The sequence below is a fragment of the Rhinopithecus bieti genome, unplaced genomic scaffold (genome assembly GCF_001698545.2).
Source record: "Rhinopithecus bieti isolate Rb0 unplaced genomic scaffold, ASM169854v2 scaffold_5341, whole genome shotgun sequence".
NCBI lineage: Eukaryota > Metazoa > Chordata > Mammalia > Primates > Cercopithecidae > Rhinopithecus > Rhinopithecus bieti.
The window spans coordinates 1,514,466-1,541,798 of NW_016804835.1; the positions used below are offsets into that span (position 1 = coordinate 1,514,466).

At 43.7% G+C, this 27,333-nt stretch overlaps 1 protein-coding gene across 1 annotated transcript in view; it reads left to right on the forward strand.

The window, feature by feature from the left end:
• Positions 1–468: 468 nt before the first annotated feature.
• NLRC4 (NLR family CARD domain containing 4) overlaps positions 469–27,333 on the forward strand; it is a 42,323-nt gene continuing 15,458 nt past the window's right edge. Inside the window, 7 exon segments of the mRNA XM_017870640.1 lie at positions 469–670; positions 9,069–9,184; positions 12,990–13,250; positions 14,072–14,280; positions 14,283–16,086; positions 23,672–23,764; positions 26,512–26,682. Of these exon segments, the coding sequence (XP_017726129.1) occupies position 9,184; positions 12,990–13,250; positions 14,072–14,280; positions 14,283–16,086; positions 23,672–23,764; positions 26,512–26,682 (2,539 nt within the window). The 5' untranslated portion in view covers positions 469–670; positions 9,069–9,183.

The window sequence follows — 27,333 nt, forward strand, 5'->3', positions numbered from 1 at the left end:
AATATAAATAAATAAATAAATAAATAAATAAAATAAAATTAGAATATACAGATAAGCCAAAGAAGGAAATATGAAATTGCCTATAATTGTATTCCCCGGCAATAAGCACCATGACTATTTTGGTGGCAGCCTTTGCAGTTTTTTCTCTTGAACATATGTTTATATGTAGGCTTCATTACAATTTAAAAACCTAGCTGATAGGGTAGCCCTCAATCTCACTTCAGAGAAGCCCGCCTCACAAGTTAGGAAACACTGACACTGATACCCCCTTAGAAAACCCAGGATATAGACATTTATTTGTGGGGAAACTTTGATATCCCTCTATGGCAGATAGGCTACTGTCAGAATGCTCTTTTTGAAATAAGAAGTTACGTAACATAAAGACAGCGGAAAGAGTATGCAAGAATGTCATCCTCACGAGAAGTGCAGGGAGATTTCTTCATTCCTCAGCTGAGTACAAGCTGGCCTCCTGGAGTCTGTGAACGCAAGTGTTCAATGTGAGTGTGCCCTTGTGAGCCCCTGGCTGTTTATACTCCAGAGGGTGTCCCCGTGCATCATCGGTGGAGTGGACCAAAACTGGTGATCCGTTTGCCCTGTGTGACCTTGCCCAGTACCCTGCTGACTGAGAGTACACATCTGCTGGAAGTCCTCTGGGCTTCAAGGTGCAGGGGTAAGTATGACCTTGACTGCAGTAGCAATATGCTTTAGCCAACTAAGCTGGCTCATTTCATTTACCACTCTATCTCCCATGGTTGAGCATTAAAAATACATGTTGGGACTGGGTGAGGTGGCTCACGCCTGTAATCCCAGCACTTTGGGAGGCCGAGGTGGGCAGATTACCTGAGTTCAGGAATTTGAGACCAGCCTGGACAACATGGTGAAATCCTGTCTCTACTAAAAATACAAAAATTAGCCGGGCGTGGTGGTGCACGCCTGTAGTCTTAGCTACTGGGAGGACTGAGGCAGAAGGAACGCTTGAACCTGGGAGGCAGAGGTTGCAGTGAGCTGAGATCGTGCCACTGCACTCCAGCCTGGGTGACAGAACAAGACTCTGTCTCAAAAAAAAAAAAAGAAAGAAAAAGAAAAAAAAATACATGTTGGATGTTCAAAAGACTTTCATTTTAAGGCATAGAATAAATAACTGAACAGCAATAGAATTCCTATGTTGTGAACAAACAGGAAACAAATGGGCAATTCCTTTCTTGAGGGAATTTCTAGCTCTTGCATCCTTAACTCTGAAGTCCTACTTCTTCCCTGGCTACACCCGTCTTCCCTTTCTGAACTGGTAGTACTTGTGTTCAAACCACTCTTATTGTGCTTTGAAAAAAAAAAGGAACTGCTCAGCAGTTCCCCTCTCTGTGCACTCTCCTCTCACAGAACAAGAAGGCATCTGGTCTACAAGAACTCGAGACCTCACTGAAACGGAAAGCAAATACAAAGAAACTTTATTTTAAAAACGTGTCTTGGCCCCCCCAAGAAGAGGGCAATTGGATTGCTCAGCCAGGTACTGTGGGTAGACAGAAAGGGATTTTTAAGGTCTGGGACCCAAATATTAAAACCTGGGTTTACATTCATTTAAAGCTTGTGTCTGGGATGTACAAAAGCCTTAACATTGACGAGTGTGGTTTGCATGACTGGCTGGATTTCCTGCCGAGAAACCTTTAGGGGTGGTTAATTGGGTCTGCTGGGGCTTCATCAGGTTCAAGGGGTACATGTACCCCTTGGACTACTGTGAGATGGAAAGGACTTTGAAAACACTTTTTGGCATTACAGAAAGGAAACTCACCCTTTTATTTTGTTTTGTTTTTGAGAGGGAGTCTTGCTCTGTCACCCAGGCTGGAGTGCAGTGGCGTGATCTCAGCTCACTACAACCTCTGCCTCCTGGGTTCAAGCAATTCTCCTGCCTCAGCCTCCTGAGTAGCTGGGATTATAGGCACCCGTCACCGCGCCCTGGCTAATTTTTGTATTTTTAGCAGAGACTGGGTTTCATCATGTTGGCCAGGCTGGTCTCAAACTCCTGACCTCGTGATCTGCCCACTTCGGCCTCCAAAGTGCTGGGATTACACGTGTGAGCCACCGCGCCCAGCCAGGAAACTCACTCTTGTTGCTAAGACTGTTGTTAGAATCACAGATGATCAAAGCTGAAAGGAACCAGGTAGAATACTTAGTCCATCCAATCTCCCGAGTTACTGATGAGAAACCTGATATTTGGAGACAGAAGTGAAAGAAATCACCCTTTACGGGACACCTATTTTGTGATAGGGTCTTTACATACATTATCTCAGTTGATCCTTGCAGCCTGGCTTTGAGAGGTGGAAAATGTGGTAGAGCGGAGTTAAACATCCTGCCCTACATCACACTGCTAATTGTCTACAAAACTAGGATAGAATCAGTTAGCACACTTCTTAACAGTTCACACACTTCTATAATACTAGTCGTATTAATTTGTTTAAAATACCACAGACTGCATGGCTTAAACAACATAAATTTATATTCCCACAGTTCTGGAGGCTGGAAGTCCAAGATCAAGGTGTCAGCAGGGTTAGCTTCTCCTCACACCTCTCTCCTTGGCCTTTTCTCTCTGTATGCACATTCTGGCATCTCCCTTTGTGTGTCCCAATTTCCTCTTCTCATCACAGCCTCTTTTCAGCTTAATGACCTCTTTAAAGGCCCTGTCTCCAAATACAGTCACATTCTGAAGTTCAGGGCTTCAACATATGGATTTGGGGGAAGCCCAGTTCAGCACATAACACTATTATTAACTTGTGAGATTGCTGAAGCCTATTAAAGACCTGAGAACATTCTAGTCTGGAGCCTTTTCACTAGAAAGGAAGACAGATAATACCCACTGACCACCTTTGTCACAACTACTTTCATGTTTAATCTTCACAACAGTCCAAGGAGGTGGATATTAAAGCAAGATTTGGAAAGACTAAGTAACATGTCTAGGGATACTTACCTCATAAGCTGCAGAGTGAGGATTTGAATTCAGATCTGCAATGCCAAAGCACACACATTTTCCATTTCCGTGTGGTTCCTGTCTGCTCCTAATTATATATACTCTTTCCCTTATTTTATCCGTGAGGTGTGGGAATGACCCCATGGACGTGGGTTATATTGGTTCAGAGAAACTTCAGTTCTCTGAGGAGCTCATGTAACCATTTGTAAGAAATTGCCAATTTTAGAATTAGTTCTAAATACTATTTTCCAGCCGGGCACAGTGGCTCATGCCTGTAATCCCAGGACTTTGGGAGGCCGAGGCGGGCAGATTGCCTGAGCTCGGGAGTTCACGACCAGCCTGGGCAACATGGTGAAACCCCGTTTCTACTAAAATACAAAAAATTAGCCAGCCATACTGGCGTGCACCTGTAGTCCCAGCTACTCGGGAGGCTGAGGCAGGAGAATCGCTTGAACCTGGGAGGTGGAGGTTGCAGTGAGCCGAGATCATGCCACTGCACTCCAGCTTGGGAGACAGAGTGAGACTCCATCTTTCTCTATCCTCTCTCTTTCTCTCTCTCTTTTTCTCTGTCTGTGTGTGTGTGTATACATTTATATATATGTTATATATATTATATATATTATTTTCCAATGTACAAATGTGGGGAAAGGACTTCTTCCACCCAATTCAGTTATTCACTGGACAGCTTGTGGGGAGGGGTTGCAAGGCCATATTTACATTCCAGGGGAGTACACAGGTCGCAGTCCTATTCTTTTTTTTTTTTTCTGAGATGGAGTCTCTCTCTGTCACCCAGGCTGGAGTGCAATGGTGCTATTTTGGCTCACTGAAACCTCCACCTCCTGGGTTCCAGCAACTCTCCTGTCCCAGCCTCCCCAGCAGCTGCGATTACAGGTGTGTACCTCCATGCCTGGCTAATTTCTTCTATTTTTAGCAGAGACGGGGTTTCACCATGTTGGCCAGGCTGGTCTCAAACTCCTGACTTCAGGTGATCTGCCCTCCGTGATCTCCCAAAGTGCTGGGATTACAAGCATGAACCCCCATGCCCGGTCCACAGCCCTGTTCTGTATGCCAGTGGGTAAGTGAGAAAAATTACATGAGCTTCAGTGTATGGGTTGATTTTGTTCTTGAGAGCAATTAAAAACTTTATACTTCTTAGCTCCTTCCTCTATCTTCTTCCTCTTTTTCTTCTCTCACTTTGACCCAGTCAGGGTGGTCTGATTCTTCCCAAACCCACCCCTTTTTGGGGAAGTAGAAAGGGAGAGAAGAATCTATAGTTACTGCTATTCACTGAGTCCTTCTTGTGTGCCAGTCACTACGCCTCGTTTGAGGACTCAGCGTGTCAGTGGTAGAGCTGTAGTTTGAACGCAATCCTGACACCAAAACGTGCCCTTGCTTATGCTCCTGAGCTGCCCCAATTTGTTTTCTTTCTTTCTTTTTTTTTTTCTTTTCTTTTTTTTTTTGAGGCAGAGTCTCCCTCTATCACCAGACGGAGTGCAGTGGTGCGATCTCGGCTCACTGCAACCTCCACCTCCTGGGTTCAAGTTATTCTCTTGCCTCAGCCTCCCGAATAGCTGGGAGTACAGGCGTCCGCCACTACGCCTGGCTAATATTTTTTTTTTTTTTTTTTTTTTTTTTGCGAAGACGGACGGATCGGGCTTAGTCGGCTCCAAGAAAAGGCTGGAGTGCGGCAGTGGCGCGATCTCGGCTCACTGAGCAAGCTCCGCGCAAACGCGGTTATAGCGCAATTAACGATCCTGCCTCAGCCTCCCAAGTACTGGGACTTACAAGGCGGCCAGCCACCAAAACCGCCCTAGGCTAATTGCATTTTAAGTAAGAGACAAGGGTTTCCAGCCCCATGTTGACGCCCAGGATGGTCTCGATCTACGCTGACCTTGTGAATCCGGCCCAAAAAGACAAACACCTCGGCCTACAGACCAATAGGCTGGGATATAAACAAAGGACCGTGAGGCCACCCACGACCCGCCTAAATTTTGTATTTTTAAGGGTTTCAACCATGGTTGGAAACCAGGATGCGTCTCACATTTCTTGACCTCATGAATCCACACGCTGACCTTAGGCCTCCCAAAGTGCTGGGCAGGCGAGAGCCACCGCACCTGGCTGCTCCAATTTCAATGACAATATTTTTATATTGTTAATGAATTAGTTTTAACATAAAAGGGAAATTTTATTTTCTGAAAACAGATATGCTTTTGAAGCAGCATCATTGTCTGGGGTAAATACCCGATGTTCGTTGTCTCATGCCAAGTGAATCGAGGATGTAGACACACAAAAAGAGAGTTTGAGAGTGGAGGTTTAGGCCGGGCACAGTGGCTCACACCTGTAATCCCAGCACTTTGGGAGGCCGATGGGGGCGGATCACGAGGTCAGGAGATAGAGACCATCCTGGCCAACATGGTGAAACCCAGTCGCTACTAAATATACAAAAATTAACTGGGTAAGGAGGCATGCACTTGTAATCCCAGCTATTCGGGAGGCTTAGACAAGAGAATCGCTTGAACCCAGGTGGCAGAGGTTGCAGTGAGCTGAGGTTGCACCACTGCACTCCAGTCTGCCTACAGAGCGAGGCTCCGCCTCAAAAAAAAAAAAAGAAAGAAAGTGGAGGTTTAATAGGGGAAAGAAAGAGAAAAGAGAATAGCTCTCTCTCCTGCAGAGAGAGAGGGGAACCTGAGTGAGAGGTTTTGTTGTGAAATGCATGGTTTGTTTTGTTTTGTTTTTGTTTTGTTTTGTTTTGAGACAGAGTCTCGCTCTGTTGCCCAGGCTGGAGTGCGGTTGCACCATCTTTGCTCAGTGAACTCTGCCTCCCGGGTTCAGGCAATTCTCCTGCCTCAGACTCCTGAGTACCTGGCATTACAGGCGCCCACCACTGCACCCGGCTAATTTTTGTAGTTTTTAGTAAAGACGGGGTTTCACCATGTTAGCCAGGATGGTCTGAATCTCTTGACCTTGTAATCCGCCCGCTTAGGCCTCCCAAAGTGCTGGGATTACAGGTGTGAACCATCGTGCCCGGCCAATAAATTGTAGTGTTTTATACAGTAGAGTACTACTAAGCAATGAAATGTTATAAACTACTTATACTGCAAGCAACAGCATGCATGACTTACACAGACATTGTGTGGAATGAAAGGAGTAGCACATGCTATATGATTCCATTTATGTGAAGTTCTTCAACAGGCTAAACTAATTTGTGGTTTAAAAAAAATCAGAATAGAGATTGCCTGTGAGGGTACGGTAGAGATGGAATTTGACTGGGAAGGAGCATGGGATACTTTCCAAGGAGAGGGCAGTGTTTTCTGTCTTGACAGGTGTTTGAAGTAGAAGCATTTTTCAGCTCATCAAAGGGTACAGTTAAGATCTGTGCTTTCACTGTAGGTGAATTTTTCCTAAGAAACAATAATAAAGAATAAAGAATAATAAACCAGTATTGAATTCTAGTAAATTATATGGACATAGAAATGTGCTAACATCTGCGACTTACATAGATTGATAAATGAGTAGAGGGATGGATTTTCTCTATGTGTGAAAATGTTCATAATAAAATGTTAGGGTAATGACCAGACGCGGTGGTTCACGCTTGTGATCCCAGCATTTTGGGAGACTGAGGCAGGCAGATCACTTTAGCCCAGGAGTTTGAGACCAGCCTGGGCAACACGGCAAAACCCTGTCTCAAAAAAAAAAAGAAAGAAAAAAAATGAGCCAGGCATAGTAGCACACACCTGTGGTCCCAGTTACTCAGGAGGCTGAAGTGGGAGGATAACCTGAGCCCAGCAGGTTAAGGATGCCGTGAGCCATGATCAGGCCACTGCACTCCAGCCCGGGTGACAGAGTGAGACCCTGTCTCAAAAAAAGAGTTTTAATGTTAGGATAACATGAGTTCCCATGCCAATTCCATTCACATGAGTTCCCAAGCCAACTCCATTCACATACCCCAATCCCACTCACATAGCTCCCATTTTGTTTCTCCCCACCCAGTGATTCTAGTTCTCTTCCCCACTTCCTGTCTGCCCTCTCACGCTGCCTTTAATTCAGACTTTGCATCTTCATCCTGACGCAGGGGGTCGTGTATGTGTGTATGAGGAGCCGGGGTAGATCATCTAACTTGGTTTGGGAATGCACACAGAGCAGTCTCAGAGGCTTCTGGGTCCCTGCTTCTCAAAGTGTGTGGAGGGGAAAGGGAGAAAGGAAGTTGCTTTTCAAACCATCCAGGAGGATGAAATGATAGGACCATACCAGGAAGATGAAATCCGTTTCTTAAAACATCACTTTAAACATGCTCCTCATACCATAATCTCTCCCAGTTGCTCATAGGATAAAGAACAAATGCCTCATCTTGGCATACAAGGCTTTCCATAGCTTTTCCCCTTTGTACCCTGGAAGCATAACTCCTTTTTTCTGTCTCCTGAATTACTCACACTGATAGGGAACGGGGTCAGGGAAGTGCAGGGAAGAGAAGGGCGGGTCCCAGAAGGGCGGGTCCCTGGCAAGGGCTCCACCCCCAGGCATGTGCCCACCGACCTAGGTGAGGACAGGCACTCCTGCTTTGGCGCCCAAATGTTGCATTTCCCAAGACCACCCTGGCCTGCCACACCGTCATCCTATGCGTATAAAAATCCCAGAGACCCTAGCAGGCAGATACACAAGCAGCTGGACGTCGAGAGGAACACATCGGCGGAAGAAGATACAAGCAGCTGGACGTCGAGAGGACATTGAAGGGCGAATGCTGGCGGAAGAGCACACAACAGACACCAGCACGCCAGCAGGAGGCATCCACCAGAGGAACGACGCGGAGTTTGGCCGGGAGTGTTGGAGAAGAGTCGGTGGCGGTCTGACTCCAGGGAAAAACCATCTCCCTTCTGGCTACCCCATCTGCTGAGAGCTTCTTCCAGTCAATAAAATCTTGCACTCTTTTTCCAAGACCACGTGTGATCCAATTCCTCCGGTACACCAAGACAAGAACCCCAAGGCAAGAACCCCGGAATACAGAAAACCCTCTGTTCTTGCAATAAGGCAGGGGTCTAATTGAGCTAATACAAGCCGCCCACGGACAGCTAAACCGAAAGAGCACCCTGTAACAAACACCCACTGGGGCTTCAGGAGATGTAAACATTCACCACTAGACACTGCCGTGGGATTGGAACCCCACAGCCTGCCCATCTGTATGCTCCCCTAGAGGTCTGAGCAGCGGGCACTGAAGAAGCGAGCCACACCCCCATCGCACGCCCTGCGAAGGAGACAAGAGAACTTCTACCCTTTCCATACTCGCCGATCTCACCCTCTCACCTGCAAGGCGTTTTACATCCTCACCTCCACCTCCACCCCAACCCAACTACCTCGCCTCATCTTACTTATTTATTTATTTTTTTTTTCCTTTTTGAGGCATACTCTGTTTTTTACTTTTTGAGGCACAGTCTCGCTCCGTCTGCCAGGCTGGAGTGCAGTGGCACCATCTCGGCTAACTGCAACTTCCGTCTCCCGGGCTTAAGTGATTCTCCTGCCTCAGCCTCCCGAATAGCTGGGATTACAGGCGTGTGCCACCAGGCCCAGCTAACTTTTGTATTTTTAGTAGAGATGGGGATTCACCATGTTGGTCAGGCTGGTCTCGAACTCCTTACCTCAGGTGATCCGCCTGCCTTGACCTGCCACAGTGCCCGGCCCTACTTATCCTTTAAGACCAGCTTCATGTGCTGTCTCCTCCATGAAAACTTCCTCCCTGGATGATTCCAGTCCATATACTCTTTCTTGGAAATACCGGAGAGAAGAGAGAGAACGTACCCTCTGCACCATTCATGTTGACACTTATACCGTCTTTTGACATTTAATTCCAAGTTGCCTTCTTGGCTCTGAACAGCAGAAACGAGAAGAAACTTTGAAGAGAAGGACAAAGTTCTAGTTGAACACAGTTTAGAGCTCTAGACCAGGAGTCCAGATGCCTGGGTTCTCTTTAGGGCTTGGCCATGAATAGCCAGTGGCTTTGAGCAAGTTTTTATCTGGTTTGAGTCACCATTTTCTTATCAATGAAAAGCAGGGCATTACTTAGTTAATTGCACCAGCCCCTCTGCCTGATAGTCTCTGGTTCTGTTTTGTTTTACAGAATGGAGAGTAGTTTTATAGAAAAAAGAGGACAATATTGGGATCACCTTTGACCTGTCCATTTGGAAATATTTTCTATTGAGTTATAGAAAGGCGGGAAGCTTTCATTTAGAACAAGTAAGTATATGAGAAATAACATCTGCCTGGTTATACAGTCTGCTACCAAATACTGGTGATGTTGAATGGTAAATCAATTCACGGCTTCCTCTGACCAGTCATATGTGGAATTACCGATAAATATTCTTCTGTTGTTTTAGGAATTCAGTTGCAAATATGGTAACCTGTGATAAAAGACAGAACCACAGACAGGATAGGACTTACACAAAGAGTGACCAGGTGTATGTTTTAAAGTGTTCTCATCACCTGTTCAGCCAGACAGCAGAGAGCTATACACATCAAGCTTGTTGTGAAGAAACATGGTGTAGATCTAAGTGGCAATCAAAATGTAGCTCTTTCCACTTCAACGACTGGGTGTAGACCTGCGCTGTCTAGTATATTAGTAGTAGCCACTAGCCCCCTGTAGCTATTTAAAGGTGAATTTAAATAAAATAAAATAAAATTTAAACTTCAGTTGCACAGTCACTGTAGCCAGATTTCAAGTACTCAGTAGTCAGATGTGACTAATGACTAACATATTGTATAATATGGATATAGAACATGTTCATTATCACAGAACGTTCTATTGAAAGGCATTGGTCTAGACAAAGAGATATTCTGAAAAGAATGAATAATGAATGAATAAATGAGCAGCATTTTTTCCACCTAATTACTTGATAAGGAAGGAGTATGATGGTCTACATACAAGGATATATAACATAGTACAATAATACCTTACTATTTTATATATAGAGAGAGATATATATATTTTTTAATTTTTTTGTGAGACAGACTCTCACTCTGTAGCCCAGGCTGGAGTGCAGTGGTGTGATCTCGGCTCACTGCAACCTCCACCTCCTAGGTTCAAGCAATGCTCCTGCCTCAGCCTCCTGAGTAGCTGGGACCACAGGCGCATGCCACCATGCCCAGCTAATTTTTTGTATTTTTAGTAAGGGCGAGGTCTCACCATATTAGCCAGGCTGGTCTCGATCTCCTGACCTCGTGATCCACCTGCCTTGGCCTCCCAAAGTGCTGGGATTACAGGCGTGAGCTACCACACCCAGCCACTTTTCCAATTTTGAGATATTTTTGTGTATGAGAGTTATGTGACTTATTCAATATGATGAGTCTTTTAAATAGAGTCTTTTAAATAACATGTCTTCATTTTATAGGTGAAGAGGTGTAGTCTTAGGAAGGCTAGGCTGTGAACTTGTGTGTGTGGGTCTCTAAGCCTTTCTGAGGCTTGCTTTCTTTCTTTTTTTTTTTTTCAAGACGGAGTTTTGCTCTTGTTGCCCAGGCTGGACTGCAATGGCGCGATCTCGGCTCACCACAACCTCCACCTCCCAGGTTCAAGCGATTTGCCTGCCTCAGCCTCCCAAGTAGCTGGGATTATAGGCATGCGCCACCACGCCTGGCTAATTTTGTATTTTTAGTAGAGACAGGGTTTCTGCATGTTGGTCAGGCTAGTCTTGAACTCCCGACCTCAGATAATCCGCCCACCTCAACCTTCCAAAGTGCTGGGATTACAGGCATGAGTCACCGCACCCAGCTGAGGCTGTATTTATTTAGCTCTAAACTGGAGATCACGACGGGACACAGACTTAGAGGTTATGTCCATAGGGATGATGTAGAAGCTAGAGAACAGATAAGACCCCAGAAGGAAAGAGATGGGACTGTCTTGCAGGACATGTAGACAGGGAATATTCTGGCTGAGGTCAGCAGTAGAGCTCTACAATGGTGAGAAAGGACAGCTGGGATGGGGTCCTGGTGCTTGGAGTGACTGATGGTGCATTTCAGGCCAGAGAGGTTCTGGGGTCTTTGAGAGAAGCGCATTCCCTCTCTGATCAGTCAACACAGGTTTGAAAGCTAGGAACGGCCAGGCGCGGTGGCTCATGCCTGTAATCCCAACACTTTGGGAGGCTCAGGCGGGCGGATCACCTGAGATTGGGAGTTCCAGACCAGCCTGACCAACATAGAGAAATCTCATCTCTACTAAAAATACAAAATTAGCTGGGCATGGTGGCGCATGCCTGTAATCCTAGCTACTTGGGAGACTGTGGCAGGAGAATCACTTGAACCCAGGAGGCGGAGGTTGTGGTGAGCTGAGATCGCACCATTGCACTCCAGCCTGGGCAACAAGAGCGAAACTTCATCAAGAAAACAAAAACAAAACGGCCGGGCGCGGTGGCTCAAGCCTGTAATCCCAGCACTTTGGGAGGCCGAGACAGGAGGATCACGAGGTCAGGAGATCGAGACCATCCTGGCTAATACGGTGAAACCCCGTCTCTACTAAAAAATACAAAAAAAAAAAACTAGCCGGGCGACGAGGCGGGCGCCTGTAGTCCCAGCTACTAGGGAGGCTGAGGCAGGAGAATGGCATAAACCCGGGAGGCAGAGCTTGCAGTGAGCTGAGATCCAGCCACTGCACTCCAGCCTGGGCGGCAGAGCAAGACTCTGTCTCAGAAAAAAAAAAAAAAAAAGAAAAAAACAAAACAAAACAAAAAACCAGAAGCAGCCTAGCCCAGGAAGAAATCTAGTGCAGACGGTGTCTGAGAGTTAAAAACCAGGAAGACATTTCTCCAAGTTGTCACAAACATAGCATGAGCACAGTGCCTGGGTACAGTGTGGTCTGCCTTTCAGAATTAGACATTGCAGAGTCAGACACAAAAAGGACACGGCTATCCTCAAGACCAGGCGAGAGAGCTTACATTGGATAAAAATCAATGTTTTGATGTGATACTCTTCAGAAAAGACCAAAGTCTGTGAGAGAGAAAATGTGCTCTTCCTTTGTAGGGTGACACCTGAATAAAGGCTAAAAATAGTAGCTATCATATATTGAGTTATAACTTTGTACGAGATACTATACATGAATTCTTGTAACAACTTCCTAAGTTAAATACTGTTCTCCACACCACTGTACGGATGAGGAATCCCTGGTGTGCTGGAGCTGGTTCTTACTGTGATGTGAAACCTGATTATTGAATTTTCAGGATTTTGTTAGCCAGTTGACATACACTGTTAGCTTGAAATAGGCCATGGTAGGAATATTTATACCACGGGGATTGGTGAATGCTACAAATTAGGGCCTTTACTCCTAGAGGGCCAGTTTGTGAAACCATTTAGCAGCACATAATTTTTGTTGTTGTTGTTGAGATGGAGTTTTGCTCTTGTTGCCCAGGCTGGAGTGCAATGGTGCAATCTCGGCTCACTGCAACCTCCACCTCCCAGGTTCAAGTGATTCTCCTGCCTCAGCCTCCCGAGTAGCTGAGACTACAGGCATGCACCACCACACCTGGCTAATTTTGCATTTTTAGTAGAGACAGGGTTTCTCCATGTGGTCAGGCTGGTCTCAAACTCCCGACCTCTGGTGATCCACCCGCCTCAGCCTCCCAAAGTGCTAGAATTATAGGCGTGAGCCACCGCGCCCAGTCAGCAGCACAGAATTGAAATAGACTCAGAGAGGCTTAGTGACCTGCCAAAGTCACACAGATGGTAGCAAGGGGCAGATCCTAGGCCAGTGCTGTTATTCTAAAGCCAACGGTCTTACCACTACGACCTCCATGGGGACTGTTTTATATCGGAGGGACAAGATAACTCACCTTCCTTCATCACCAAAGCAAAACCATCTTGCTCATCAGTGACTCTGGGGTTAGAACTGCTTTGCAGAGCATTTCTTAAAGGCCTGGAATTCAAGCATTTGGCATCTCCATAACTCAGGAGATGCCCACAGGAAAAAAATGCATGGCCCTAATGCTCTGGAGACAGATGCTGATATGCACATTATATATAAACAAATAAATATGTATATTTTTCCCCATCTCCTCAGTGAATTTCATAAAGGACAATAGCCGAGCCCTTATTCAAAGAATGGGAATGACTGTTGTAAAGCAAATTACAGATGACCTATTTGCATGGAATGTTCTGAATTATGGAGAAGTAAACAGCATTTGCTGCGAGAAGGTGGAGCAGGATGCTGCGAGAGGGATCATTCACATGATTTTGAAAAAGGGTTCAGAGGCCTGTAACCTCTTTCTTAAATCCCTTGAGGAGTGGAACTATCCTCTATTTCAGGACTTGAATGGACAAAGTAAGTATCATTTAGTTTTGCATCTGTTTCTGCAAATAGAATAGACCATAACAAAGATCCATCATCCCCATGGCAGAGCCTCTGCTTTTCCTCCTCTTCATATCACCTGGCAGTGGCCTTTGATTCCTGCTAAGGAAAAGCTTAGATGATTTTAGGAAAAATTCATAGTAGATCAATTGATGGTGAAGCCAAACAACCCCAGGGCCAGGGAATAAATGATTGAGTATAGTGTCACTGCAAGATAAAACAGGACAATGAGTGTACTAGTTAAGCTGCCAATGCAGCAGTGGTTCTCAGCGTTCCCTGCTTGGATGAGATCTACCTATGGGAGAGAGGCCCAGCTGACTACCTACTCCGTGTCCAGGCCTCCTGGTAAAGACAGCCTGACTGACACAAGAGCACGATTCTATTTTTCATGAAATATGAATTCAGTTTTTATTTTTTTTAAATTAGTAAATAAGGTCATGACAGATTTTACTTAGAGTGAAGGCCTAATGTGCTGACAGTTACCCCTAACCATCTTTTTCCACCAAATTCTTTACTTTCCTTAACCCATACACAAGCTCCTCCCTATTCCAACCAGCTGCTATAAGATTTGGTTGTGGAAAGGAGGAAACAGAAAGCAAAAAGGGGAGTGGGGTAAAGGATGCCGGGGAAACGGGGAGCAGACAGAACCCTTTGTGCCAGCTCAGAACTGGGAAAGGACATTACATTCACCGATGGCAGATTCTCAGCCTCACCCCCTCGTTCATCCTCCTGAACTCTAGGTTTTGAGGAGACACAGATTTGGGTCCTCTTTAACATCACCTCTTCTCTAATAGGTCTTTTCCATCAGACATCAGAAGGAGACTTGGACGATTTGGCTCAGGATTTAAAGGACTGGTACCATACCCCATCTTTTCTGAACTTCTATCCCCTTGGTGAAGATATTGACATTATTTTTAGCCTGAAAAGCACCTTCACAGAACCTGTCCTGTGGAGGAAGGACCAACACCATCACTGCGTGGAGCAGCTGACCCTGAACGGCCTCCTGCAGGCTCTTCAGAGCCCCTGCAGGCTCTTCAGAGCCCCTGCATCATTGAAGGGGAATCTGGCAAAGGGAAGTCCACTCTGCTGCAGCGAATTGCCATGCTCTGGGGCTCCGGAAAGTGCGAGGCTCTGACCAAGTTCAAATTCGTCTTCTTCATCCGTCTCAGCAGGGCCCAGGGCGGGCTTTTTGAAACCCTCTGTGATCAGGTCTTGGATATACCAGGCACAATCAGGAAGCAGACATTCATGGCCATGCTGCTGAAGCTACGGCAGAGGGTTCTTTTTCTTCTTGATGGCTACAATGAATTCAAGCCCCAGAACTGCCCAGAAATCGAAGCCCTGATAAAGGAAAACCACCGCTTCAAGAACATGGTCATCGTGACCACCACCACTGAGTGCCTGAGGCACATACGGCAGTTTGGTGCCCTGATTGCTGAGGTGGGGGATATGACAGAAGACAGTGCGCAGGCTCTCATCCGAGAAGTGCTGATTGAGGAGCTTGCTGAAGGCTTGTTGCTCCAAATTCAGAAATCCAGGTGCTTGAGGAATCTCATGAAGACCCCTCTCTTTGTGGTCATCACTTGTGCAATTCAGATGGGTGAAAGTGAGTTCCAGTCTCACACACAAACAACGCTGTTCCATACCTTCTATGATCTGTTGATACAGAAAAACAAACACAAACATAAAGGTGTGACTGCAAGTGACTTCATTCGGAGCCTGGACCACTGTGGAGACCTAGCTCTGGAGGGTGTGTTCTCCCACAAGTTTGATTTCAAACTGGAGGATGTGTCCAGCGTGAATGAGGAAGTCCTGCTGACAACTGGGCTCCTCTGTAAATATACGGCTCAAAGGTTCAAGCCAAAGTATAAATTCTTTCACAAGTCATTCCAGGAGTACACAGCAGGACGAAGACTCAGCAGTTTATTGACGTCTCGTGAGCCAGAGGAGGTGACCAAGGGGAATGGTTACTTGCAGAAAATGGTTTCCATTTCGGACATTACATCCACGTATAGCAGCCTTCTCCGGTACACCTGTGGGTCATCTGTGGAAGCCACCAGGGCTGTTATGAAGCACCTCGCAGCAGTGTATCAACATGGCTGCCTTCTCGGGCTTTCCATCACCAAGAGGCCTCTCTGGAGACAGGAATCTTTGCAAAGTGTGAAAAACACCACTGAGCAAGAAATTCTGAAAGCCATAAACATCAGTTCCTTTGTAGAGTGTGGCATCCATTTATATCATGAGAGTACATCCAAGTCAGCCCTGAGCCAAGAATTTGAAGCTTTCTTTCAAGGTAAAAGCTTATATATCAACTCAGGGAGCATCCCTGATTACTTATTTGACTTCTTTGAACACTTGCCCAATTGTGCAAGCGCTCTGGACTTCATTAAATTGGACTTCTATGGGGGAGCTATGGCTTCATGGGACAAGGCTGCAGAAGACACAGGCACAATCCACATGGAAGAGGCCCCAGAAACCTACATTCCCAGCAGGGCTGTATCTTTGTTCTTCAACTGGAAGCAGGAATTCAGGACTCTGGAGGTCACACTCCGGGATTTCAGCAAGTTGAATAAGAAAGATATCAAGTATCTGGGAAAAATATTCAGCTCTGCCACATGCCTCAGACTGCAAATAAAGAGATGTGCTGGTATGGCTGGAAGCCTCAGTTTGGTCCTGAGTACCTGTAAGAACATTTATTCTCTCATGCTGGAAGCCAGTCCCCTCACCATAGAAGATGAGCACCATATCACGTCTGTAACAAACCTGAAAACCTTGAGTATTCACGACCTACAGAATCAACGGCTGCCGGGTATTATAAATATCAGTGGTTTGTGCTATGTTCACTTAAAAAAAAATAACAGTGTATAAATTTGGAAAAGGAGAGAGGAGACTTTATTTCTTCTAAAGGGTTACAGCCTGCAGGGTGGCCATCCCGCAGGCTGGGAAACGTGCCTCTAACCAAGACCAGAGACAGGCACCTCGAAGGAGGGGTTGGGGTAGACGCTTTATGTTGAATGGGTTGACTAAACATACATATTCAACAGATTACAGGAGGAGCTATGACTATTCCTGAAGGTGGTCTTGACGCATGCCTATTGAATAAACATGCATGTAACATACAACCCAAGTTCACTGTGGGGTGGAGATTTAGCATTTAAATCAAGCTTATCCAACCTGCAGCCCGTGGGCTGCACGTGGCCCAAGACGGGTTTGAATGTGGCCCAGAACAAATTCATAAACTTTTTTTTTTTTTTTTTTTCTTGAGACGGAGTCTCGCTCTGTCGCCCAGGCTGGAGTGCAGTGGCTGGATCTCAGCTCACTGCACGCTCCGCCTCCCGGGTTTACGCCATTCTCCTGCCTCAGCCTCCCGAGTAGCTGGGACTACAGGCGCCCGCCACCTCGCCCGGCTAGTTTTTTGTATTTTTTAGTAGAGACAGGGTTTCACCATGTTAGCCAGGATGGTCTCGATCTCCTGACCTCGTCATCCGCCCATCTCGGCCTCCCAAAGTGCTGGGATTACAGGCTTGAGCCACGGCGCCCGGCCCATTTGTAAACTTTTTAAAAACATTATGAGTTGTTGATTTTGCAAATTTTTTTTTTTTTAGTTCATCAGCTATCATTAGCGTTAGTGTATTTTATATGTAGCCCAATACAATTCTTCTTCCAGTGTGGCCCAGGGAAACCAAAAGATTGTACATCCCTTTAAATGATTTAAATGTATTACAATAGGCCTATACTTCAGAGGTTCTTTTCAGAACACAAAGGTAAGCAGGTACGCAATCTCTGTAAACCAGCCGGAACCAGTCTGTGGTTGGTGGTCCTCTGATCAGGAGAAAGTTACTGAAATCACTCTCTTCTCCAATCAAAGCTGTAGTTATGGCAGGTGGAACAGGGATTGTTAGCATTTGTGAGCTGGATGAGTTGCGAATTGTTTAATATTCACAACTATCAATATTGCTTATCTTGAGACCAATGCTTGTTTAGCTACCAAAGAAGAAAAATCTGTGGCGGTTATGGCACAGTTTATTCTTAAAAATTTTTTTTTTCGAGGTAGGGTCTTGCTCTGTCACCCAGGTGGGAGTGCAGTGGTGCGATCACAGTTCATTGCAGCCTCAACCTCCTGGGCTCAGTCGATCCTCATTGTTTGTTTTTTTTGGAGAGACGAGGTCTCACTATGTTGCCCAGGCTGGTCTTGAACTGCTGGGCTCAAGCAATTCTACTGCCTCCACCTTCCAAACTGTTGGGATTACAGGCATGAGCCACGACGCCCAGCCTAGGACAGTTTATTTTTTAAGTGTAGAGCTGCATGACTTAGCCTTTGCCTGACATGGTCTTATGTCCTGTTTATAACTTGGTATTTTATTGCCATAAAAAGTCTGTTGTGTTAGTCTTATGATCTCTATGTTAACAGTAATGCTGATGGGTTGTGTTCAAACCATAAAAGAGAGGGAGTATGATGATGTGTGTTTGACCTCCCATCCTGTCATGGCCAGGTCCTTTGTTTAAGTTTTTTTCTGGGGTCCCCTTAGCCCAGAGGGGATGCATTCAGTTGGTGTGGGGTGGGGGGCTTAGGATTTTTAGTTTACAGCTATAATCAAGCCTGGCTGGAAATAATAGCCAGGAATACTGTGAAAATGTTAGATATATAGTTTTGCTTTATTTATTTATCTATTATTTATTTTTATAGATATGGGGGTTCAAGTGCAGTTTTTTTACATTGATATATTTTGTGGTGGTGAAATCTGAGCTTTGAGTGTAACCACCATTATTATTTCTCATCCCTTGCCTCCCTCTCACCCTCCCACCTTTCCAAGTCTCCATGTCTATTCTGCTTTCTGTCTCCACGTGTACACATTATTTAGCTCCCACTTGTAAGTGAGTACATATGGTATCTGACTTTCCGTTTCTGAGTTATTTCACTTAAGATAATGGCCTCCGTTTCCATCAATGTTGCTGCAAAAGACATGATTTCATTTTTATTAGCTTTGTTTTAAATTTTCTAGTAGTTTCTGCTAGGTGTCAGGACTTGAAAGGAAGGTAGAAGGGCCGTGGAGAGAGGTCCATGCTGGGGGAAAGTTGTCAGATTGGGAGCCATAGGGAAGATTCCCAGAGCTGTAGTCTGATTGGAAAGATATATATACACATACCTACATATATACATATATGTATGTATTTAAATATCTTTAAAATATTTTATTAAAATATGAATATATTAAAATATTTTATTAAAATATATTGGGAGGCTGAGGCAGGTGGATCCCCTGAAGTCGGGAGTTTGAGACCAGTCTGACCAACATGGAGAAACCCCATCTCTACTAAAAATACAAAATTAGCTGGGTGTGGTGGCACATGCCTGTGCCATATATATATATATATGCAGGTTAAGCTTGTCTTCAGCAAATCCTTCTGTGAGCACCCCCATCTTTACCCAATACCCAGTCCTCCCCTGCCAAGTGACACCCTGCCCTACTTCAAGTCTTGGAGGAAATCCAGTCTGTAAATTAATCACCTGCAGGAGTTAGTAGCTAATTGTGTTACAAGATTCTCATCTGGGAAATTGTAGAAGATACCCAGTCCCATTCCCACCCTAACTATTGTTTACTTAGTTGGGGCCAGGCCAGACTCACACCAGTAATTCCAACACTTTGGGAGGCCAAGGCAGAGGATTACTTGAGATCAGTCTGGGCACAATAGGAAGACCCTGTCTCTACCAAAAATTAATCATCTGGGTGTGATGGTGCATGCCTGTAATCCCAGATACTCTAGAGGCTGAGGTGGGAGGATCACTTGAACCCAGGAATTTTCAGGCTGCAGCAAGGTATGATCATACCAGTGCCTGGGCAACAGAGCAAGACCCTATCTCCAAAAAGAAAAGAAAAAAAAAGAATGAATGATAGAAGATTTGGGGAATATTGTCTAACATGATGAAATTCCAGATTTTAGACTTCAGACACAGATACGTGAGGGCAATCTTTCTGGGTAAAGGGGATACTTCCCCAAATTCTGAATAACACTAAAGGAGAATGCCTGCCCTACCTGTGTAGACCAGCCTGGTTGCCCAGAGCAGGAATGCTATGTGGTGTGAAGCTATGGGAAGCAGGAACCTTGTTCTACTTAAGTGTAGCAGTCTGGGGTTAGTTTCAGACACAAGCAATTTCCCACCTAGCTCTGCCTTGCTTGTCACCCTGCAGAGAAATTTTCTGTCATTTTGAGATTCTAGAATTTTTTGTACAGATAGTCTTTGAAACCTCCTCCTTAATGCGGGAATCCCTCCTGTAAGATTTTGGATGTCACTAAGACTTTATTAGACTACCTTCTGTGTCAGGAAGCTCACCATCTACTCATGACAACTCTTCTTTTATACTGATCTTGTAAAGTGGTCACCTGTGTGCTGAATTTGGCCTACATGGTGTTCAGAATTATTTTGTAATATTTGCCATTTAAAAAATTATTTACTTTATTTAACTATTACTATTTTTTTGAGACAGGGTCTCACTCTGTCACCCAGGCTGGAGTGCAGTGGCACCATCTTGGCTCATTGCAACCTCTGCCTCTTGGATTCAAGCAAGTCTCCTGCCTCAGAATCCCAAGTAGCTGGGATTACAGGCGCATGCCACCACACCTGGCTAATTTTTGTATTTTTAGTACAGATGGGGTTTCACCATGTTGGCCAGGCTGGTTTCAAACTCCCAACCTCAGGTGATCCACCCGCCTCGGCTTCCCAAAGTGCTGGGATTACAGGTGTGAGCCACTGTGCCCGGCCCTCCTTCTTTTTTGTAGAGACAAGGCCTCTCTGTTGCTGAGGCCAATCTTGAACTCCTGGGCTCAAGTGATCCTCCCCCTCAGCCTCGAAAACTGCTAGGATTATAGGTATGAGCCACTGCACCCAGCCAGTTTTAGAAGGATTTTTTTTGTGGGGTTTGCAGGAGAGGGTGTTGCAGATTCCTTGACATTTTTATTGTAGACAATCATGCTATCTTCAAAAAGAATGATTTTAAATTCTTCCCTTCCAATCTGTATTCCTTTTATTTTATTTTATTTTTATTTTTTGCTTTATTTCACTGACTAGGACTTGTAGTACAATGTTGAACAGGGGTGATATGAATGAACATCTTGCCTTGTTCCTGACCTTAGGGAGAAAGCATTCAGACTTTCACCGTTAAGTATAATGTTAAATGTAGTTTTCTTGTAGATGTCTTTTATCAAGTTGCTGAGAATTTTTTTTTGTCATGAATAGATGATGGATTGTGTTAAAGGTGTTTTCTGTATCCATTTATATGATCATGTCATTTTACATGAATGGACGTTGGATTGTTTTTATAAAATTATTTTTAAAATATTTTTGAGGCAGGGTCTTGTTCTGTCACCCAGGCTGGTGTGCAGGGGCATGATCATAGCTCACTGTAGCCTTGACTTCCTGGGCTCAACAGATCTGCCCGCCTCAGCCTCCTGACTAGCTGGGACCACAAGTGTGCACTATCACATCTGGTTAATTTTTAAATTTTTTGTAGAGATGAGTTCTCACTATGTTGCCCAGTCTGGTCTCGGACTCCTGTCCTCAAGAGATTTTCCCACCTGGGCCTCCCAAAGTGTTGGGATTACAGGTGTGAGCCACCCAGCCTGGATGTTGGATTATGTTACATGTGTTTTCTGCATCAATTTATGGGATCATGTAGTTTTTCTTTTAGACTGCCAATATAATGAATTATATGGATTGATTTCCAAATATTGAGCATCCTGCATTCCCTATATGAAACCCATTTGGAGGTGGTGTAATGTTCTTTTTTTTTTTGAGACGTAATCTTGCTCTGTCACCAGGCTGAGTGCAGTGGTACAATCTTGGCTCACTGCAACCTCCGTCTCCCGGGTTCAAGTGATTCTTCTGCCTCAGCCTCCCAAGTAGCTGGGACTACAGGCACATGCCACCACACCCAGCTAATTTTTGTATTTTTAGTAGAGACGGGGTTTCACCATGTTGGCCAGGCTGGTCTCAAACTCCTGACCTCGTGATCCACCTGCCTCGGCCTCCCAAAGTGCTGGGATTACAGGTGTGAGCCACCACACCTGCCATCATATTCTTTTATGCATGACTGAATTCCATTTGCTATTTTGTTGAAGATTTTTGATTCTATATTCATGAATTATATTGGTCTAAAGTTTAATTTCCTTTCTTTCTTTCTTTTCGAGACAGGGTCTCACTCTGTCACTAGGGCTGGAGTGCAGTAGCGCGATCTCAGATCACTGCAATCTCCGTCTCCTGGGTTCAAGTGATTCTCCTGCCTCAGCCTCCAGAGTAGCTGGGATTACAGGAGCCTGCCACTAGGCCCAGCTATTTTTTTGTATTTTTAGTAGTGATGGAGGTTTCACCATGTTGGCCAGGCTGGTCTCAAACTCCTGACCTCGTGATTCGCCTGCCTCGCCCTCCCAAAGTGCTGGGATTACAGGCGTGAGCCACCTCGCCCAGCCTCAATTTTCTTTCTTTTCTTTTCCCTCCTTCCCTCCCTCCTTTCTCTCTCTATTCTGTCTCTCTCACTTTCTTTCTTTCGTTAAAGACAGTGTCTCATTCTGTCACCAAGGCTGGAGTATAGTGGTGTGATCACAGTTCATTGCAATCTTGAACTCCTGGGCTCAAGCGATTCTCTTGCCTCAGTCTCCTGAGTAGCCAGGACTACTCACACCTGCCACCACACCTGGGTAATTTAAAAAATATTTTGTAGGGATAGGGTCTAGATATATTGCCCAGGCTGGTCTCGAACTCCTGGCCTCAGGTGATCTTCCTACCTTTGCCCCCAAAGCACGGGGATTATAGGAGTGAGCCACTGTGCCTGGCCTAAAATTTTTTCTTCTACATCTTTGTCTGCTTTTCATATCCAGTTAATGATGGCTTCATAAAATAAGTTGGGAATTGTTCTTTATATTTCTATTTTCTGGAAGTGATTGTGTAGAATTGATATTATTTCTTCTTTACATGTAAAGATTTGTGGCAGAATTTACAAGTGAACATATCTGTGCCTGCAGGTTTCTTTTTTGGGACATTTTAGATTATAAATTCAATTTCTTTAATAGCTATAAGGCTATTCCGGTTACCTTTTCCATATCTCACGACTATTGGTAGTTTGTGGTTTTCAAAAAATTGGGCAATTTCATATATGTTGTCAAATTTATGTGTGTAGATTTGTTTATATTATTCTCTAATTGTCCTTTTAATATCTGCAGTGTGTGTAGTGATATTCCCTTTTTTGTTTCTGATATTGGTAATCTGTGTCTTCTTTTTCTTTGTCAGTCTTGGTAGAAATTTTCTAATTTTATTGATCTTTTCAAAGATCCAACTTTTAGCTTCATTGCTTTTTTTCTATTGTTTACATTTATAATTTTGATTTCTGGGCTGGGCATGGTGGCTCACGCCTGTAATCCTAGCACTTTGGGAGGCTGAGGCCAAAGGATCACTTGTGCTCAGGAGTCCGAGACCAGCCTGGGCAACACAGTAAGATCTTGTCTCTGTTTTTAATTTTTATAATAAAGATGTAATAATTTTGATTTTCACCCTTATCTTTATTAGTTTCTTTCTTCTTTCCTTTATTTTGCTCTCTTTTCTGTAATTTTTTTTTTTTTTTTTTTTTTTTTTGAGACAGAGTCTTGCTCTGTAGCCCAGGCTGTAGCGCAGTGGCGCGATCTCGGCTCACTGCAAGCTCTGACTCCCGGGTTCACGCCATTCTTCTGCCTCAGCCTCCCGCGTAGCTGGGACTACAGGTGCCCAACACCACGCCCAGCTAATTTTTTGTATTTTTAGTAGAGACGGGGTTTCATTGTGTTAGCCAGGATGGTCTCCATCTCCTGACCTCGTGATCCGCCTGCCTTGGCCTCCCAAAGTGCTGAAATTACAGGCGTGAGCCACCACACCGGCCTGTAATTTCTTAAGTAGTATGCCTCGGTTGTTGATTTGAGACCTTTCCTCATTTCTAATATAAGTGTGCAATGTTGTAAATGTCCCTGTAAGCACTGTGTTAGCTGAAGATTTTTTTTTTCTTTTCACCCCTTTGTGAGTGAAGAGCTGCAGATTTTGAAGTTTTGTTCTTATTTTTAAAAATATTTTCAAAATATTGTCAAATTTTCCTTGAGACTTCTTCTTTAATGCATAATTATTTAAAAGTGTGTTAATTTTCAAGTGTTTAGAAATTTCCCTGTTATCTGGGAAATTATTTGGAGAACATGCTTACAGTGAAGTACAATGCCCATCTCTTATAAAAGTATATTTTATGTCTATTTCATGAGCATTTTGGCTCATGGTGATCATTAAAATCTTTTGATTGGTAACAAAAATGACAGTAATAGTAAATGACATAGTAAATAGCAAATATCCGCTGAACAGAGTCTAATCTTCTTTCTTTTGACAGGTGGTCTGACTGACAGATTGGGTAATTTGAAGAACCTTACAAAGCTCATAATGGATAACATTAAGATGAATGAAGAAGATGCTATAAAACTAGGTCAGATTTCTGTTCTCATATGTGTATTAATGTGAGTCTGATAATAAGAGGAGTTAACTTCAGGCTCTGACACTGGCTGTGTCTGCACAAGCCAAGGATGTTTTTATGTACTTATGGCTACATTAGTTTCCCTAGACATTTTCCCTACTGCCATTACAATCCTTTTATCTCATTTTATTCAAATTGTACAACACTAGATGGTAACCCTTTTGGGAAGAGAGCCCATGACGTGTTTTTAATTTCCCTCTCCCTGGCTCATTGGCTATGTTTTTATTTAATGCATAGAAACAATATTTTAAAGTTTATAGTATGGTTTCACAATTGCATAGAAACAATATTTTAAAGTTTATACTATGATTTCATAATTAAGTAAAATTTCATAAATGAAATAGGACACAAGAAACAATGTGAATCAAGAAAACTTTGGGGGAAGCATGCTTTCATTCTACACTGGAGGTTGTTTCCCCAATCAAAAAAATGAAAAGGAAAAGGAAACTTCAGGAACACAAGCAGAACACATGGCTTACCACAGGGAACCAGGCCCTCCAGGCCAGGGAGGATTCCTGTTAAAGCTGCTTTCCTTGAATGTCCCTGTTTCCTCGTGTGTTCGATTTTTTTTGGGGGGGCTCTTTTTTTTCCCTACTTGAGTCCTCACTAAAAGGCTCCTCTCTTCCCTTCACCTTGTTCTTTCTTATTCTGCCTCCTGCTGAAAGACAACTCTATCCTATAATCAAAACATAGCTGAAGCCTGGGCACAGTGGATCACACCTGTAATTTCAGCACTCTGGGAGGCCAAGGTGGGTGGATCACCTGAGTTCAGGAGTTCAAGACCAGCTGGCCAACATGGTGAAACCCCATATCTACTAAAAATACAAAAATTAGCTGGGCATGGTGGTATGCACCTGTAATCCCAGCTACTTGGGAGGCTGAGGCAGGATAATCACTTGAACCGAGGAGGAGGAGGTTGCAGTGAGCCGAGATTACTCCACTGCACTCCAGCCTGGACGACAGAGAGAGACTCCATCTCGAAACAAAAACAAAAACAAAAGCAAAACATGGCTGACTTCTTTTCCTTATATGGCCTACGTGAGAATAATCAAATTAATTCAGTGTTCAATAAACATGTATTGCATGTGTATAAATTACACAGAAAATCAGAGCTGGAAGAGGATTGAGAGCATCTAATCCAACTCATTCATTTCACAGAAAACTCCACTGGAACCTAAAATAGCTTATTGACTTGCTCAAGATATTACCAACTGGTAGAAAGAGGTCAAAAAGTACCTCTCTAGTACAGCCTGCTTCTGCTATTAAGGAATCAAAATATGAACTTGACTAAACCAGTATTATATTAGTAATAATTTACTCTTTATTAAAGAGTTGCTGTGCTATAGATTAGACACTAGCCTAGGCAGTTTTATATACTTCATTCCACTGAATCCCCACAACAGTCCTAGTACATAGATATAATGATCCTTAAAGCTTAAGCTAAAAGATTAAATAACTTGCCCAAGTTTATAATTATTAAGTAGGGGATCCAGGAACTGACTGCAAAGCTCATGCTCACAACCTCCAACCTGTATGTACTCCCATGACAACAATGAACATTTATTGAACATTTATTGAGCACTTACTATGTGCCACATTAAATATGTTACATACATTATCTGCAACCTTCCCGAAAGCTCTGCAAGATTGATATTATTAGAATCATGTATTTCTTTTCTTTTTTTTTTTTGAGGCGGAGTCTCGCTCTGTTTCCCAGGCTGGAGTGCAGTAGCAAGATCGCAGCTCATTGCAACCTCTGCCTCCTGGGTTCAAGTGATTCTAATGCCTCAACCTCCCAAGTAGCTGAGATTACAGGTGTGCACCATCACGCCCAGTTAATTTTTGTATTTTTAGTAGAGATGGGGTTCTGCCATGTTGGGCAGGCTGGTCTTGAACTCCTGACCTCAGGTGATCTGCCCACCACTACCTCTCATAGTGCTGGGATTACAGGTGTGAGCCACCGTGCCTGGCCATTAAAATCATGTATTTCTTTCCTGTAGGCTACAGTACCATCAAGATAAGGCAATATTTTAATGACACAAAGTAAGGCCTAACCAATCCTAAACTGCACATTAGCTTTAGACCTAATAATAGGGGACATTTCAGAATGTTTCCAATTGTACTGTTGATATAAGGTAAATCTTTCTTCTGGTTAAATACGCTGCAGTGGATATGGTCTTCATTCTAAAGCATCAGGCAGGACTTGTGGTCTTCATTCTAAAGCATCAGGCAGGCCCCATATCATGAGTCCCAGGCAAGACTTTTGAGGCTGTAAACAGTTGTACTAGAAGCACTCTAAGGACCAAGTCCCCATGCTACCCCCCTGAACTCAGCCCCCCGCTGTTTAAGATTTTTGAGAAGATTGAAAGGAGAGTGCTCTAGAAGACTTCATCCATCTAAAGAATTATCGTAAGAGTATACATTGATGCCCATTAAAAAGACTACAAATTTACGGTAGTGTTTCTCATGCTACTAAGAGAATAAATAACCTCCGTATAAGTGATTTTTATGTGGTCCAAGAGACTGGAAAGTGAGAGTTGAAAGAATAGCTCTCTCTGACTCTTTGTAGCTTAAGGTTGCTGCAGGAAGAACATGGAAAGGTCTCTGCACAATTATTCTTCGCTTTCTTTTCAGTTCATTAATCTATGCTTAAATCAAATTAACTTGGTATCCTAATGCATTCCTTTCTCTTTTTTCAGCTGAAGGCCTGAAAAATCTGAAGAAGATGTGTTTATTTCGTTTGACCCACTTGTCTGACATTGGAGAGGGAATGGATTACATAGTCAAGTCTCTGTCAAGTGAACCCTGTGACCTTGAAGAAATTCAATTAGTCTCCTGCTGCTTGTCTGCAAATGCAGTGAAAATCCTAGGTAACTGTTGCTTCCATTAACTGAATGAGGACAGTATAACAGAACATGTGATACTATTATACTAATTCACACTAAATGTCTCAAATGGAAATTTAATTTTAAGGAAAACTGGAATAGATAATAAAAACTTCTGGATAATAAGCAGATTGTTTTTAATGATTTTTCTCCATATTGGAATTAAAATCAACTATTGATGGATAATAGGGGAGAATTTCAGAATAACTGAAGATGTAACTTTTAGAGAAAGTGAAAAGGAAGAAAATAAGAAATAGGTGCTTGAAACTTGCCACACAACCTGTCATATAATTTACTGCCTAATAAACATTTAAATGAATGGATAAATGATTGAGAAGTGAGAGATAAAGATTTTCTGAAATGATCTCAGGCCTCTAATTCCTACCCATTGCCCTGTTAAGATGAAGTTAATGTGCATTAATGTGACAATTGAGTCTTCTGAGTTCCCAAAGCGATGCATATCAAGTATGGGGAAACTTACTGCATATTTCTGGATAAACTATACATGTGTAATTCAGACATATTTTAAAATTTAGATTTTGGAAAAAGTAGTATAATCTTTTTAAAGTTAAACTATATAACTTCTGGGAGTCTCTAAAGATCACTAAGGAAGGCATTTGTATACTAATATAAAGT